Here is a 17127-nt window from a genome sequence, read left to right on the forward strand (position 1 = left end):
ACACCCAGGACTGATCTCCTTTAGAATGGACACCCAGGTTGGATCTCCTTGCAGTCCAAGGGACTCTCAAGAGTCTTCTCCAACACTGCAGTTCAAAAGCATCAATTCTTCGGTGCTCAGCTTTCTTCACGGTCCAACTCTCACATCCATACATGACCACTGGAAAAACCATAGCCTTGACTACACAGACCTTTGTTGGCAAAGTAATGTCTCTGCTTTTGAATATTCTATCTAGGTTGGTCATAACTTTCCTTCCAAGGAGTAAGCGTCTTTTAATTTCATGGCTGCAATTACCATCTGCAGTGATTTTGGAGGCCCTCCCAAAAAAAGTCTGCCACTGTTTCCATTGTTTCCCCATTATTTCCCATGAAGCGATGGGACCAGATGCCATGATCTTCGTTTTCTGAATGTTGAGCTTTAAGCCAACTTTCTCACTTTCACTTTTTTACTTTTTCCTCCTGCACTTATCTATTAATACTTTATTCTGTGTCTCTCTTTCCTAACTAGAATATAGGCTCCAAACGATAGAGACATATTGGTTTTGCTCATTGCTGGATGCCTAACTCCTAGAAATGCACTTGAAACCAGCTTTAAGAATGAAGGTTTAAATTATTTCTTAATGGATGGGTGAATGAATGAATGATTATTTAAAAGCAGGGTGGTGGAAAAGGTGATCTCTAAGATCTAATTAAAATCTGCTTATCCCTGATTTTGTAAGTTAAAATGTACTTCCTTTTTCTCATTAATGACTTGAAAATGCATAAAATAAAACCACTATGTTAGGAAATTATAGCTTTAGCTCAACTAATTAACATGTGTTTTTTTTTTTTTTTTTTAGTGCATTTGATGTACTTTAAACGAACTCATTTATTCCTCACAACAACCTTGTGGCATAGTTATTATTATTTTCATTTTGGGGATGTATAAATTGAGAAAAATAGAGGACAGATTAGCGCATAGCCCAAGGTTGCACACTAGTAATGCAGAGCCAGGATTTGAACCCAAAATTATAGTTCTTTATTGTAAGTCATCATCTAGGGAATATAAAAATGAAAATTTAATCAGTGGTACATAATATTTAAAACATAACTCTCTCATTTTAATATATTTTCCCTTAAAATATTTTATTCAAATATACATATTTGAAACATGGATATTATAGACATTAATTTCATGAAATATATACCTGTTAGTAGGTGATATTATAAGGAAAGGAAATACAAATAAATTTCCTCAGTCATTTATTTTATGCTCTGATTTTTTTTTTCCTTCTGATTTGAACTCAAATTGTTTGAGCTTTTTATTGGACTTTGGTGTGTATTTAGTATCTTAGAAACTATGATGTCATTCCAATTACTGGAATTTTTACCCAGTCACCAGGGGATTATTTACTATACCCTGATGGCTCAGATGGTAAAGAATCTGTCTACAATGCAGAAGACCTGGGTTTCATCCCTGGGGCAGGAATATCCCCTGGAGAAGGGAATGGCAACAGCTGGCTGGAAAATCTCCATGGATAGAGGAGCCTGGTGGGCTACAGTCCATGGGATCGCAGAGTCCGACCCGACTGACGGACTATCACTTTCACTTTCTTTTCTGGGATGATTTACTTATCTGAAAATCAGTTTGAGGCTCAATAAGAGTATATGACAGAGAATTATTTCTTTGTTTTTGTCGCTATCTTCTCTCTAGCTTTGAGGTCCTATTGGTGCTTCATGATCAAGAGCTCATATGCTGTTACACAAACCTGTTTGGTCCATGGTGACGGAATGCCAGGTCCTGTGGTGAGGAGTCAGTTGGATGAGCACTGGGGTGTGATCAGTGGGATGCAACGGCTAGCGTGAAGCAAAGGCGAGGGAGGGAAAGGAAACGGTTTGTAAAAATAACCGTTCATTCTAGTTTGTACTTAAAGATTTAGATTCTTATTGATCCTTACCATATCCCTGTGAGGAATGCACTGTTTTACTGACTTTTACAGATGAGGCTTAACCAGTAACAGTGCTAGTCTGCATCCAAAACCTGATGCTTTCTGCTATACTGCTGCTGGTGCTTCAGCATGTTCCTTAAAGCTCAGTCAAGAGCTGCTTGTTAGAGAGGTGTTAGGCTACCAGGGGCATCTCAAGTTTCAAGCACCACCACCCAGATTTCTATTAATGGGACTCTTCTGTGCAAGGAATATAAGGCAAGTGCTCAGTGAATACGCCTATCCATGAATTTAAATCATCCGAATTCATTCTTGTGGGGGTAGGGAAGAAGTGGAGTATCTCTGTGTAACTGCTATTTTACTCAACACCTAAGGAGAAATCTCATTTCAGTTTGAATTAAGAATTGATTAGAGAGTAAAATGTCAATTTGAGTCGAGAAATTCTTTTGAAATTGCATAAAAGGAAGCCCCCAAAGAAAGCATATTTGTGCAGCATACATGCAAGGGAAAGAGTGGCTCCTTTCAAGAGGGAAATGTTTCGAGAGGGAGCAAAGACATTTGTGAGAAATTGCTTTGTAAGAGAGGGAAATGCAGGCAGGTGGCCTCAAGAATATGGGAACAAAAGTATCTTTGTTCTTTGAAACTGAAGAGTGCTGGCAAAACTGAAATAATCTATAATTACTGCTAATTCTCTGCTGGGCATCTTTTGTGAACATTTTCTCGCCACTCTAACTAGAGAGTGTGTTTCTCACGGGAGGGAGGCAGGGAGGAAGTGCCCCACCCCTTACTGCGAAGCCTGACACTGAAGTTAGTTAGCAAGTGTCTTCCTGTGGCCAGCACTCTCCCACTGCATTGATTTGAGAAAGATGCTGGACACTTGCCTCCAGGTGGCCTTTAAACCCACAAAACCAATTAAACATTCTCTGCAGCTTGCGCAGTAGCTGCTGGGATGAATAAGGTCTTTTCTCACCGAATTTGGTTCTTAAACAGCTGATGGAAAGGAATAGAAGCTCAAATTACCCAAAGCAGGAGGGTTTTTACGCTAGAGCAACTAGAGACCAAGGAAAGGGGTAAAGGGTATGTGTGACACGGCAGCTGTGCGCATGCCTGCTTGCATGAAAAGGTTCATTCTTGGCAGTTATTTCCAGAGGAGGCAAGGGGCCAATAAAGCTTTTGATGCTGGCTCGTCTGTCATTATCAGCTGTCTCCCTGATTCCAGTCCACCTGCAGGCTCGGAAGCAGCAAAGTGGCCCACACCTTCATTTATGGGGCATTGGCATCAGCCTCTGCCTGGCCAGTGAGATCAGGAAGGCCCCTGGCAGGAAAAGCTTTTGCACTCACAGAATCTTAAATTCCCCTTGCCTGGAACAGTGCATACTAACAAACCTGAAGAGCTAGAAGTTCCGAAGGTTAAGCCAGAGGATGCATTGTGAAATGAGAACTGACAACATCTCCAGAGGGTTGAAATTAAAAACAAAAACAAAACCCACAAATGGTTGGATTACTGCTTTTTAATGGTGACATTGCTTCTTACCACCCTGGCTTTGAGTAGCATGCTAGAGGAATCACCCAGGCAATGAGTTCAAAGGTTATTAAAAGGCAGTCATTTTCTGGGTTCAAGAATGACTATTTGACAGAGAGAAAAATATGAGAAAGAATTCCCTTACTTCATGCATGATGTAAATGATTTCTCTACCAGTTTCAGAAGGGGTAGGGACGGTAGTTGGAAGACTCAAGGTAATTAGAACGTGTAACTCTGTTTTCTATCTTGCGTTTCTATAAAGTGTTCAGCAGGAGTGCACAGGGGCTGTGTGAGGAGCGGTTCACATGACAGGGAAGGGATCGAGAGGAGGGCAACCTAGCTTCCAGCTTCCTGGAGCCACGTGGGGTGGATGTGGACATGTGTTTGTCTGGTGCTTCTCAGACCACCTCTTCCCACTCCCCTTCCTAACACTGCCTGCCTTTCTCATAGGCAGGGAGAGGAATTTTCCATTAAGAGTGGACAGGAAGAGGAAAATGAGAATCTGAGAAAAGGGCTGGCCTTAGACTTAAGCAATGTGAACTCAACTCTGGGGTCCCTGCTGTCACTAATGGTGCTGAGACTGTACACGAGGAGGGATGGTCAGCTGAGGTCCTCAGAAGAGCTGTCACTCCATTCCTGACACTGGCTACATGTGAAAAGTGAGTAGGTTAAAAAGTAAGCTTGAAAAAAACGTCAGCTGAATAGCTATTCAATCAGAGAAATAATTTTGGCCTTAATTATTTGGATGCTACCGTAGATATAGTTTACAATTAAGAATAACCATCTAAAAAGTATCTTTAAAAAGCAACTGTTTTTCAGCCCCACTGAGGTGGCAGTAATTCAGGAAGTGAACAGAAACTTCAACAACAAGACAATACTTAGAGTGCATTAAATAAATATAAATTTTATTAAAAACACTCACATAGCGTTATCAGGAATGATATAATAATAAACGCTTTCAAATAACCTGCATTCATAACATTACAATACTTACAGTATTTATAACCATCCTCAGATTTTTATAGACAAACCAAACATCTCATGAAAATAAGTTTTTAAAAAAAGCGTAGAAAAATGCACACAGAACTCATTATCTTAGTGTCAGACTGCAGAAGTTTCCTACACAAGTTAACCACTAGCTTTAGAAGTGAACTGTACACCACTGTGCGTCAATCAGGATGAAAAATTCATTCAAGTAAAGTTGACACCACTCAGAAGCATTTTCAAGTATGGCTATATAGTCAACCTGATATTCCTATATAAGCAAATTGGAGATCTGCTTTCCATTCATTCTGAGGCAGGTTTGATATTTACAATTATAGATCTGATATTTACAATATGCCACTTAATTTCTTCTCCTTCCTACCTAGCCTCTCCTCAACCCCCCAAACTAGACTTCCTGCTGTTGGCCAGCAGTTTGACAAATGACAGTGGATTGGTACAGAAACCAAATCTTCACTCATCTAGGGATGGTTGACTCAAAACCAACAAATGGGCAGGTAGTAACCAAATGTTTGGGGTTAGATGCCTGGCGTATGCAAAACATTCAAATCATGCAGTTTGACATATATAAAGCAAATGTTCTTGAAATGCTTGTAAACTGGTCACGGCCAAAAACTAGAGAAAAAAAATTTTTTTTAAAGACAAAAGCCATGTTTTGACCCCCTCCAAAAAAAATCCATTAAGATTTGACCAATAAAACTCAAAGGCCTCCATTGATTAAGAGTTTATTTGAAATGTTAGTAAGCAAAAATGTGCACAGACTAAGACATAATTGTACAGTTGATTGCACACCATCCCCCTAAGTGTTTGCTTGTGTAGAAAAGTCCTGTGGATCTGTACCTGTATTGATTATAGGGTAAAAACATCTTTCATTTAGAGAGTTAAAGACTCTAGCCAACAGCCACTTGCCAAACTCCTGACTTAACAATTTTCCCTTTATCAACTCAGTGCATTCTATTTTCATGTAATTTTTTTTCTGCTTGAAACAGTCAAAAGATTTTCCAAACTCTTAAAATGCTTTTCTTTACAATAAAAACAGCCAACAGATTTACAAGATTAGTTTTAGTTACATCAGGACATAGACAAGTAAAATAGGAGGGATTCAAAATAAAAGGGTTAAATCCCTGAAAAAGAATATATTTATTAACCTACAACAATTTTACATGAACACAGGTGACGTGTTGGCATAAGGAGAACATGAGCTGAAATATCCCTGAATTTTTAGAACAAAAAGGTTGAAGTTCAAGTTATACTTGCTAAGAAATCAAGTATTGGAAAAAGGTATGTTTTTCTTTAACTAAAAAAAAAAAGCCTTGGAAAAAAATGATGGTACACAATGCTATAAGCTTTCACTCTCAGTTCAATATCCTATTGCCAAACTAGTGTTGAGGTATATGACAAGTAGGAACATCACTCAAACCTTTAATGAATTCTTAGCTCACATTATGATATATTTGTAGCAGGTTGAGTAGCACCATCATGATGTGAATTCTGTTTCAAATCTATCTATATATATATATATTTATATATATATGTATATATTTTAATTTCTTTTTACAGTACTAAAATACTAAAGCATTGCGTTAAAAAAGTTTGTTTACAATTTAATTTACTTACTATACATCTCTTTCATTTCTTTATACAAATTAATGATTTAAAACCACCACAGCAAACCAGCTGCCTGTTTTTAAATTTTTTTTAATTAATAGATTCACATGGAACTAACCCTGTTTATTCATCTTATGCAGTCATCAGTCTGCTCAATCTTTCTGGTAAAGAGGACACTTAAGCTAAGAAATGACAACATTAAAATGTACAATTATCAACACAAAGGCAGACTGCCATTTGGTTCGCCAAAGGGAACCATACAGATCCATAAAATAGCACTGGCTTAAGTGAACTAGCTTTGTTGAGTCTGTAGCATGCTTTTATTTATTACCTGCAGTTAATAGAAAATTCTTAAAACTCTACATATTTGAGCAATGAACTTGTCATACAATTTTGTATAAAACTGTTTTACAGTATAGCATGTAAGATGAGCACCAGAAAACATGTGTTTTGTAGACTAATGTATTCCCTTGAATCCAGTAAGCCCCGTTTTGGATGTAACTGGCTGTAATAAAAATGGATACATTGCTCATCAGCAGATGCATGGCTAAAAGCAAAAATATTTTAAAAGCTTTCCTTAAAAAAATCAACTTTTCATTCTAAAATGAAAGTAAACGTTTTTTTCTTGTTTTTTTTAAACATCTCAGTACCTTAGCATTGTTCAAGTTGTCAAAGCTTAGGTAGACAAAGTGCTTCTAAAACACCATTTAAAATATTTATAGATATACATGTTTGTACACATATACATATGTGTATATATATATGTACATATATATGTTTATTGTCCTACAAGGACTTCACTGGATGAGCAAAATCCAGAGGCCTTTAAAATGTCCACATTTTAAAAACTAAGCTTGTGTAAGAATAGGTAATTATGATTAAAAACTTGAATGAAAAGGTACCCCCATTATTCAAGGGCATTGGAGTACACTGATAGCATCTTGATGATATAAAGGCATTAAATTTTCAACTGTTAAAGACACCATTTTCTTAGCACCATTTCTTAGAACATCCAAACTAATTCAGTGTTTTGCTGTCTATTCATGCTTCCTGTAGCTGTTTCGATAAATAAAAGTTAATATTAAGATTACAGTAAAAACTGCATGTTTAAAAGCCATAATTCCAGTATTTCAGTACATTGTATATTCAGCACCAGATGGTATTTTAAGATTCCTGCCCCTGTAATACTACAGTACTTGATTTGTGTTCCATGACTATGCAAACTTGGTATTATTAAAAGTGGTCACAGATGTGTAGAGTTGTAAGGGGTAGGGAATCACATTTACATATCGTCTCGTCCAGTAATAGAACCAGTGTTTAAAAATGTAAATCGTGGAACACTTCCTTCTCCATCTTCTTTTTGCATAGAATGCTTTGGTCTTTTGCCTAGATTCCATCTGTGACCACTCAGGAGTCAGTGGAAATTAAGTGCTATGGTAAGATGACCTCTTGTTTTGCTGGTGAGCCGAGGTTCCTCCCACCACATTTGTCAGGATTACTGTGTCCTTTCACCACTGCCCACGTCATGAGAACTACACTAACGGACAAGTTGGTTGTGGTCTTTTCAAATGAGGTAACCAACTCAAGGGGCGCCGTCACATGTATCTGTTGTAAGGCCCCGTGACCCTAGTGAAGGCATATGGGGATGTAGTTACTGGGGAGTCTGTGGTCACGGACATGGTCCTTTCAGCAAGGGACTTGATGAAGCGCAGGTAAGTGGGTTCGGAAGGTTCATGCGGCTCAGTGGGCTCCCGTTTCACCTTTTTGCCGTGGGTTTTCTGAGGCACATAGTCCGGGCCATGCTTTTCACCTTCTTCCTCTTTCTCGCGGGCTTTCTCGGCCATTTTGGCTTCCCAGAGCGCCAAGCCGTGTTTTGGCTCATTCATGCTCTTGTGCTGGTAAAAGACAAGCGAGATCCTGGTGGGGTGATTCCTGTTGGGATTCTTTAACGGGGTTGTGGCGTGCAGCTCGCGCTTTGCACATTCGATGAGAATGGACCCATGAGTTGGAGCCACAGCCACTCCTCCGATGTCAGGATCCAGGAAGCTCTGCTCGCTGTCAGACCAGACCTCATCATTGTCCTCGGCGGCCGAAGGCTGCTTTTCCTGACTGCCAGCCTCGTGTACTTTGTGCAAGCCTTCCTGCCCAGAAGTAGTTCTCTCAGGGTTAAGACCCGGAAGCACCTTAGATAAGCCATTCGCTGTGTGGGAGAGCATGTCGTTCTCCTTATTTTGGAGATGCAGAGCATGAAGGGAACTGTTGAACATGCTCGGAGCTGCACTGTAGTTATGGATTAAATGAGAAGCTGGGTGATGCTCACCGTTTTTATAGTCTATGTTTGAACTGCTCAAATTGGGTGGTAATCTAGAGGTGGCTCCCATGAAGTGGCCATCCATCTCATGCGTGGAATAAGGAGGGAATGTCCCTACATGGTGTACGTTTGGTCTGATAGTACAACTGCTGAAGGCATCTCCTTGCATATTTTGGTTTCCGTAACCTAAGTATTTAGAAGTAAAACTCTGGCTGTTTCCGAACCTTGGCTGGTAAAGTGTGTGGATGGGTGGCAGATTTAGCTTAGACAGAGGGTCTTGGTTCGGATACCTATAGAGATCCATGGGCTGAGGCTGGGGAGAATAGGAGCCCAGATATTGGGAGCAGTTGTCCATTGATATGTTTCCATTGCATTGATATGATGGATACTGGTTACTCTGATTCAAAAGCCCAGGGTAGGGGCTCATGGGATTAGAAGAATTCAAATAGGAACCTGCAGCTTGGGATGAGGTGGAATAGAGGTTCACAGGGTTGGCACCTCCATAAATATCTGAAGTGTGCGAAGAGCCTGGATAAGGGCTCATTGCATTGGGCCGTCTCATGTACAGATTGGTGGATCCAGATGAAGAGTAAGAGCTGACCGACTCTGACTGAGAGTTATTAGTTAAGGGGTGATGTGGCTGCTGTTGCAGGGGCTGCTGCTGAGGTCGCAGCAGCTGTGGCGGCTGCTTCTGTGGCTGTGGAAGTTGTTTCTGCAGTTGGGGTTGGGACTGGGGCTGCTGGGACGGCTGCATGACTGGTCCTGAAAGTCGCAGAAGTTCTGTGGACAGGATAAGAGAGAGCAGGGACAAATATGCTCGATTATCATTTTATGAAGGCCAGTGAGGATGTTTACATGCAAGTGAGAACCAGGACTAGAATTATGCAAGACCCGTCAAACAAGGACGAGAGTAACATCAGAGCTCTCTAATCACTGTCTCGCATAGTTATCTGTGTCTAAAGCGTTAGAAATAAAATGGCAGAATCCATAACAGTACAACTGGGTGAATGGTGGGAAATGTAATCAAACATCCAAAAGCCATTCCACTGAGGGCACCACGTGCTCTGGAGCTTCTGTGCTTTTGATCACGCCACACTGTCTACTGAAGTGCCCTGTCCGTCCTCCCCATCTCCCTGGCTTTCTTGACGCAGTCATCCCTTCCCTTCCTCAAGGAAGCCTTCTCTAAAGCCAGCTTCTAATGCTTTTGTAGTTCTTGGTCAGCGTCACTGCAAACATAAGTCAGATAAAGCAACAGTCATAATATACTGGATACTGGAATTATATATAATGGATACTGGAATTATCCATTTTTAGTTCTTTCTTCACCTCACTGTAAAGCAGTTCCTTGAGGGAAAGGATCCTGTCTCATTTCACTTTATGTCTCCATTGCCTGGCAAACAATGTTAAATGGGTAAAGGAGCAAGAAAATTTGTTATGGAAGATTTAGCAATGCTATGAGGAAAAAAAAAAAAAAGCATTCATTTAAATATCCAAAACACTTTATACCATTGGCAAACTGTATTTCATTAGCATGCTTTCCAGGAAGGAAATTCACAGTTATAGATAGAACTTTAAAGAAACTTTTAGCTTTGTATGTGAAACTGGTAAAAGTCACACTTCTGTTTCATGACTTCACTTAAGTGAAAAAAAAAAGTAATATGAGATCAGAACAGATAAATGGAGCTGCAATGGCAGTTCTGAAAACTGAAATGACTACTGCAGAGGCCAGTTAGAAGGAACTAGATGCAAAGTTCTTACTGATTATACTATACAGCTAACTTAAAGGAGCTATCAGGGAGTGGATAGGATTTACTTAGTGTAAATCAATGTATCAACAAATATTTATTAAACATCTTTGACATATGATTCTAAATTACTTAGTTTTATCTCTGAGATTCAGAGACAAATCAATCAGTAGGGAGATTTGACTTAGTGAAGCAGAGATGGGTGGTTCCAAGCAAAGCAGGATACTAAAGCAAAAGATATACATTTTTCTTTTGTTTATGGCTAGGTCAATACCATCTCTTAAATTTGGATATGGACAACATGTTGTATGATTTTATTTTTTAGAGTATTAACTATAGTCATAAAACGAGAAGCTTTAGAAAGAACATTCACTTAGTATTGATAAATAATGCTCTATTGCTATAACTATAGATGTGATCTATTTTGATGGATAAAAGTTTTATAAGAACTATATGTGGAGCCCCCTTGCATACCTCAGACTCAACCTGGCTAAGGAAAAGTATCTTATTCTCCTGCCCTTCCCCTTCCATATCTTAATAAATAGTACTATTATCTGGGCTTACAACTTTAGAGTCATCCTTAACTATTTTTTCTCCTTCATTCTAATGGTTTGTCACTGATGTGTTGATAATCATTTTGGAAGAATTTGCTTCTATCATCTTCACTACATCAAAGTTCAAGCTCCATATTATCTCCCTCTCAGTTGACTGCATCCGTCTCCAAACTATTAGTTACTCCACCTCCAATTTGGCTTGCCAGTCATTGCTAATAACTCTAATTTCACCACGTCACTTACCATAAAACTCTGCCATTTATTAGAAAATAAAATCCAAACTTCTTCCTCAAACTGGGGCTAATGGTGCAACATCTCATTACATCTCCAAGAACAAAGCCTGGGCCTTGCTACCTTAGAAAAAATTCTGGTACGGAACGAAGACCATGGCTGAACTTAATCTTCCAAAATCAACAATGTTCACTTCTAAAATGTGTCATCTAACCCATGAATCTACGGTGCTTCGCATTAGATTTACCTGGCAGCTGTTTAGCCTGGCTTGCATTTTCAGTCTGTTTCGGACGAGATGAGGCTGACTTTTCTTTTTCACTCTTATTTGTGCTGTTCTCCAAAGAGGAAAGCTTCTCAGCCGCAGCTTTCTTGGCTTCCAGTTTCCTCTGTCGGCCCGTCTTGACTGGCTCTGCTAACATCCTGACCTTCCGCCGAAAAGAACTCAGTACCTGAATGGCGCCGTTTCGTTTTTTCTCCTCCTGAGCTTCTACACTGCCAAATTCATCAACATCAGAGACTTTGTAGAGAGGCAGGACGTGGAGCTGCTCATCCTCAGGTTTTCCTCCAATTTCTCGATTGTCTTCTCTAGTGAGGGTGCATACCTGGCAGGGAAGTAAGAGAGCACAGCTTCAGTTTCAGTCCAGATGAAAGCTGGTGTGTGTGAGTTTCTCCTCAGTATTTAGATTCATGGTGCTGGCCTACTGGACCAGATTGGTTTGTTACCATAAAACCATGTTTGTCTGTTATTAATGAAGACTGCATCAAAATGGTACATCAAGATAAATAAGTTCATGTTTTTTTTTTTTTTTAATCTATCAGGAATTGTTACCTATAGAGACCCTGTTCCTCACAGACATTTTGAAGGGAAGAAACTGTACCGTACCCAAAGTATAGCAATCTTCCACTTTTCACACTTACAAAATAAATGTGCTAGAGGTGAAGCCTCTTCAAAAAAGAAACTACAAGTTTCCTCCACCAAACCGACTTCCTCTGTTTTTGGTAATATCACACTCGCCTCATTTCATACTTTTGTGCACAAAGAAATTTCACATCTTTCTTCACACCTAACTCTCCTTAACTGTGTTTAGGAAATTTGCACCAGATACCAAGGTGAAATCTCAATAATGTAGACCTGAAGATTTGATTCATATGTAACTTAATGCTATTTCCACCTTTCTTTTCTCTCCTCTATACTCTGTGAAATCTAACTTATTGTTTCTCTTCTTTCTCATTTCTTTTCTAAAAAGGAAAAAAGCTACTTCTGCTGCTCTGATAACTTGATGGTACTTTTTTTTCCTTTGGTTGGCCACAATCACAGTGGCTTTGAAAGACTGTTGGTTTTGAAATACTAGCTTTGAGTATTGAGTGCTTTTAATTAACAGAGAAAATGTGACCACAGTTATTTAAAATCCAAGGTAACATAAAAATCATTGAGAGAGATGCTTGAAAGGAATGTGATGGTTAGATTTATGTTTGTAAATAAGTTTAACGAGTGATGGTATTAAAATGGTACACAGAAGTCATCCCAAATCCTTGTCTCTGAGCATCTGTCACCTTTTCCCACAATTTATCCCTACTCACTTCTGCTTGTCTTGTGCAGCTTTCCATCTAACTGCATAGAAATTGCAGTCTATCAGAGGTAAATTCCCCTCCACTTGAAAACTTTTTCTTCCTCTGCCTGCTTTCCATCTCCTTGCTGAAGAGGAATCTGATTATCTTCAGGACCAACTATAGCTCCATCTATCATTTATTTCCCCTAATCCCCAGAATCTAGCAGAGCCTCCAAATGAGCAGATGTTCAATACCTGATTAGCGATCATATTAAGATATTGTAGATGATAAGCCTCGTGTTTGTTCTCCTTGATCAGAAGTTAGCAAACTTGGGTTAGTGGCCAATCTGCCTCGCAGCCTGTTTTTTGTATGGTCAGTGAATTAAGATTTTTTTTTTCATTTTTAAAGAACTTTTTATTGGGAGGGACCCAAAGAACATTACAGAGATCCTATGTGGCCTGCAAAGCTTTTTAACAGAAAAAGTGTCCAACCCCTGCTCTAAATTATAGGCATTAATCAATATCTTCTCTGCTTTTCAACAAAAATTTCACACCAGCTTCCTCAAATTACTTCTACTGCCTACTACCTCTATGAATTTTTTTCTCCTCTGTAATAGAACTATAGTGCCTGGCTTATATTTTCCACGTTAGGTCTCATCTTCCTCAGTTAACACTTATATCTATGTTGATGACTCATTGTTGTTCAGTTGCTCAGTCATGTCCGATTCTTTGCGACCCCGTGGACTGCAGCAGACCACGTGTCCCTGCCCCTCAACATCTCCTGAAGTTTGCCCAAGTTCATGTCCATCGCACTGGTGATGCCACCCAGCCATCTCATCCTCTGATGCCCTCTTCTCCTTCTGCCCTCAATCTTTCTCAGCATCAGGGACTTTTCCAATGAGTCGGCTGTTCGCATCAAATGACCAAAATACTGGAGCTTCAGCTTCAGCATCAGTCCTGCCAACGAGTACTCAGTGTTGATTTAAGACTGCCTCGTTTGCTCTCCTTGCTGTCCAGGGGACTTTCAGGAGTCTTCTCCAGCACCACAGTTTGAAGGCATCAATTCTTTGGCATTCTGGAGGAGGGAATGGCAAACCACTCCAGTATACTTGCCATCAGAACTTCACGAACTGATGACTTATTAGGTTGATTAATTTATAGTTTCTGTACTTGAGCTTTTTCATTCTTTATCTCCATCCTGGGTCATCATCCCTCTAGGTGCAAGGGTACACCCTGAGTTTTATTGGTATAGAACACACTGCCCCATCCTAAGATGGATCCATTTTCTCCCCTTAGCAAAGTTTCCAGTTGAGGGCAGTTCATTTCACTGACTGTAATATGTAGCTACAATAGGTGGTTTTGGACTTTGAACCTTTTATAGTAGTTACTGTGACAATGGCGACACATTTTTCATACATCTTCTCTATGTAAGTTAGACTGGTATCTTGGCTTCTGTATGACTTTTTGCTGAACTGATGATAACTTACCAGATATTTGATACTAAATTCTGAAAGCTATGCAATTATAGCTAGCAATGTTTAGTCACCAGTTTAGATTAGCACCAAGAATTTTCATGACTTTTACATACTTCTCAACAGTTTCCCACTGATATGCCAACCTGTTATATGAGTACTAGTTATGCCAAATAAGGTCACTTGCAACAGCAATCATTCATGAAGACACTGGTCGCTACAATGGCATCTCATTAAATGCTGCTAGCCTCCGTCCTCTCCTCTTCAGGAGCACGTGCCGCTAGCCTGTCCTCAGCTCCACCTACCAGTGTGCTGCCGTTCTGCATGTTCTGCAAGTCTCTGTGGGCATGCGCACAGAAGTCCAAACATGCGGTGACCCCTGAGAATGGGCGGCCTTCCTTCAGACCCAGACGGCACTCAGGTGCTCTGTGTTCATATTCAATCTGAAAAATAGAAGTGTGTCTATGAGTGGGCAGGACTTAGGCATCTGAAATTCTTAGGCACACATCTGACAAAAAAGTTTAAGACGAGTATACTGAGCAGGTCAAAAAATTCCTTAGTATTATATTTTATATCCCAAAACACAATGGAATGAGGTGAAATGGGGCAAATGCTTTGACATAGTAAAGTTTTTATTTTACAGTGTTGAGATATAATTGACTTATACTTTAAATATATGCTGTTTAGTGTACTGTTTGATATCAAACAGTATACTATATATATGTGAAACCACTGCCACAAACAAAATAATGTGCATATCCATCATTCCCCAAAGTTTCCTCATGCCTCTTTACTTTCACGCCTCCTACTTTGTAAGTAAGTAAGTGAAAGTTGCTCAGTCATGTCTGACTCTTTGCAGCCCCATGGAGTATAGATACAGTCCATGGAATTCTCCAGGCCAAAATGCTGGACTGGGTAGCCTTTCCCTTCTCCAGGGGATCTTCCCAATCCAGGGGTTGAACTGGGGTCTCCCACATTGCAGGCGGATTCTTTACCAGCTGAGCCACATGACTTTCTTCTCAAGCACAAACTACTGATCGGCTTTGTCACTAGAGATTAGTTTGCATTTTCTGGAATTTTATACAAATGGATCCATTTTGAGTTAATTTCTATATAGGGTGTGAGAATAAGAGTCAAAAGAATTTTTTTTCCATATGGATATTCAACTGTTCAAACACCAGTGGGTAAAAAAAGTTTATATACTTATCCCACTGAATTGTCTTTATTGAAAATCGCTTGACGATACATGTTGAATCTATTTCCAGACTATCTGTTCTGATCTTTTGTTATGTAATGGTGTACTGGTGTGTGTGTAGGCCAATAACTAACTGTTTTGATTACTAGTATGTGTAGATTTGTAGTAAATCTTAAAATCCTGGAGTAAAATATTCAAATTTTGGTCTTTAAAAAACTGTTTGACTACTATGGATTCTTTACACTTCTCTCTATATATTTTAGAGTCACCTTGTCAATTCCTTCAGAACACCTGGTAAGATATTGGTAGGTCATGTACTGAGTCCATTGATTAATTTGGGGAAAGCTGACAAATAATATTTAGTCTTATGATCCATGAACACTGCATCTCTTTCCAGTTATTTAGGTCTTCTATAATTTCTCTCCACAGTGTTTTGTAGTTTTCAGTGCACAGGTCTTATACAGTTCTGTCAAATATGTATCTATGGATTTCATTTTTGATGCTACTGGTTTTCATTTCAATTTTTAATTGTTTATTGCTAGTATATAGAAAATATAAATAATTTTTATATTTTGCAAACTGTTGTAAACCATTTATTAGTTCTAGGAGGTTTTTTGGTAGATTCTTTGGAATTTTCCATGTAGATACACATGTTGTCTGCAAATAAGGACAATTTTATTTCTTCATATTCAATCTGTATCCTTGCCTTCTGCACTGTCTAAAATTTCCAGTTAGATGTTAAATAGAATAAGCTATAAGGATATTTATACAGCACAAGGAACATGGCTGAAAATTTACAATAATTATAAATGAAGTATAATCTTTAATAGTTGTGAATATCTGTGTTGTACATGTGAAACTCCTGTGGTAAATCAACTATACCTCAATTTAAAAAATTAGGATGCCACAAAAAGCTTGCTGCCAAGATAAATTGAAAACCTATCTTGAATTTTATTAAGCAAACATCCATTTGATAAAGAATTATGTATTTATTTTTATTACTGTATAACTGTATATTAAACTTATGTTTATAAATGTGGCACAGAGAACATTGTCAACAAACAGTAAAACCTAGTTGAGAAGTTAAAAGAAAGATGTTAACTAGAAGTGGTAAGAATGGCCATCCTTTTCTTACGCTGAGTAATTTTTTTCTTTATTTTTTTTAATTTTAGCTTTCCATTTATTGATTTTTCACAGATGTCAAAGGTCTACCTTAGATAACAGGCATGATCCCAATACAAAATGGATGGGTGGCTCAGATGGTAAAGAATCTGCCTCCAACGCAGAGTCGATCAATGCAGATCAACCCAGGTTCAATCTCTGGGTCAGGAAGATGCCCTGGAGTAGGAAATGGCAACCCACTCCAGCATTCTTACCTGGAGAATTCCATAGATAGAGGAACCTGGTGGGCTATAGTCCATGGGGTCGCAAAGTGTCAGACAGAACTGAGCAAACACTCACTTTTTATCACAAAATAACATTAAGAAGTTTCATGTCACAAAATAGAGTAAAGCAAATTACAGTTCCACCTTGAACAAGTCAAGGAGTGAAATGATTCTTTAACTTGCTGCCATGCCATAAAAACATTAAGCACTTTAGTTGTTGTTAGGGGAAAGCTTTCAGTCTTTCACCATTACTCATGTTAGCTTTAGGTTTTTCATCTATGCCCTTTATTAGTCTGAGAAATTTTCCTTCTGTGGATGTTAAATCTTGTCAAATGCCTTTTCTCTGTTGAGATATTGTTTCCCCCAATATGTTGGTTAATACAGTGAATCACATTGATTGATCTTTGACTGTTAAATGAACGTTTGTTCCTGAAATAAACTCCATTTGATCATGATGTATTATTCCTTTTACACTAGTATTGGATGTATTTGCATGAAATTTTGTTAAGAACTTTCATATTAATATTCATGAAGATCATTGGATTTTATCTTTTCTTTAATGTCCTTGTCTGATTTTAGTATCAGGATATTTCCAGTCCCATAGAAGAAATTGGGAAGTATTTACTTC

The 17127-nt window shown here is 38.8% G+C and overlaps 1 protein-coding gene across 5 annotated transcripts in view; it reads right to left on the bottom strand.

Moving 5' to 3' along the window:
• Positions 1–4324: 4324 nt before the first annotated feature.
• The window catches only part of TET2 (tet methylcytosine dioxygenase 2), a 135427-nt gene continuing 122624 nt past the window's right edge, over positions 4325–17127 (bottom strand). For all 5 annotated transcript variants that reach the window (XM_027970835.3, XM_060417553.1, XM_042251174.2 and 2 more), the window contains 3 exons: positions 14225–14362; positions 11145–11499; positions 4325–9147 (listed from right to left, as the gene is read on the bottom strand). In XM_027970835.3, the coding sequence (XP_027826636.2) occupies positions 7652–9147; positions 11145–11499; positions 14225–14362 (1989 nt within the window). In that variant the 3' untranslated portion in view covers positions 4325–7651. The remainder of the gene's footprint in view (positions 9148–11144; positions 11500–14224; positions 14363–17127) is intronic.

This window comes from Ovis aries, chromosome 6 (genome assembly GCF_016772045.2).
Source record: "Ovis aries strain OAR_USU_Benz2616 breed Rambouillet chromosome 6, ARS-UI_Ramb_v3.0, whole genome shotgun sequence".
In the NCBI taxonomy this organism is placed as follows: Eukaryota; Metazoa; Chordata; class Mammalia; order Artiodactyla; family Bovidae; genus Ovis; species Ovis aries.